Consider the following 817-nt stretch of genomic DNA (forward strand, 5'->3'; position numbering starts at 1 on the left):
CTTGAGTCCAGCCAGCTCTTTGGAGCGGTTCTCCGTCTCCTTGTAGATCCGCCAGTAGAGGACGGTCATGATGGTAACAGGCAGATAGAAAGCAGCGATGGCTGTGCAGAAAGTGGTGATCGGCTCCGAGAGGAACTGGATGTAGCATTCATCCGGAGGAACCGTTCGTTCCCCGACGAAATACTGCCAGAAGAGGATAGCTGGCGCCCAGAGGATGAACGAAATGGACCAGGCCAATCCAATCATGGTCATGGCTCGCTTAGTGGTGCGTTTGGCTCTGTACGTCAGCGGACGCGTGACGGAGAAGTACCGGTCGAAGCTGATGACCAGCAGGTTCATCACTGAAGCATTGCTGGCTACATAATCAACGGCAAGCCACAGATCGCAGGCCCAGTTCCCAAGCGCCCAGTGGTCCATGATTATATACGTAGTGTAGAGGTTCATCGAAAGCACGCCGATGATGAGGTCTGCGAACGCCAGGCTGAGCAAATAGTAGTTATTCACCGTCTTCAACTGCTTGTTGACTTTAAAGGACACCAGGACCAGGATGTTCCCGGTGATGGTAACTATGGAAAGCGAGCCGCAGAGGAACACGATCATCACGATCTGCCAGATTGTGTGTCCGAGAGTGGCATTGGCGGTCAGATTGGTGGCTTGCGAATCATTGGCGGTCTGGATGTCATGTGGTACAAACGCTGTGACGGGATTGGCCCGCATCCCCGGGGAGCTGTCGGTCAGGAATAATCCGGGCTCGGAGCTCAGCGTCAGGTTCATGGTGGCATATTCTGTGGACGAAGCTGACAGACAAGAGATATTA

At 53.7% G+C, this 817-nt stretch overlaps 1 protein-coding gene across 1 annotated transcript in view; it reads right to left on the minus strand.

Annotated features, from left to right (window-relative positions):
* Positions 1-817, minus strand: part of LOC107570781 (muscarinic acetylcholine receptor M3-like) — a gene marked incomplete at its 3' end in the record, with an annotated part of 5980 nt that continues 5163 nt past the window's right edge. The window contains exon 3 of the mRNA XM_016257039.1: positions 1-797. Within this exon, the coding sequence (XP_016112525.1) occupies positions 1-774 (774 nt within the window). The remainder of the gene's footprint in view (positions 798-817) is intronic.

Source organism: Sinocyclocheilus grahami, unplaced genomic scaffold (genome assembly GCF_001515645.1).
Source record: "Sinocyclocheilus grahami isolate Dianchi unplaced genomic scaffold, SAMN03320097.WGS_v1.1 scaffold1505.1, whole genome shotgun sequence".
In the NCBI taxonomy this organism is placed as follows: domain Eukaryota; kingdom Metazoa; phylum Chordata; class Actinopteri; order Cypriniformes; family Cyprinidae; genus Sinocyclocheilus; species Sinocyclocheilus grahami.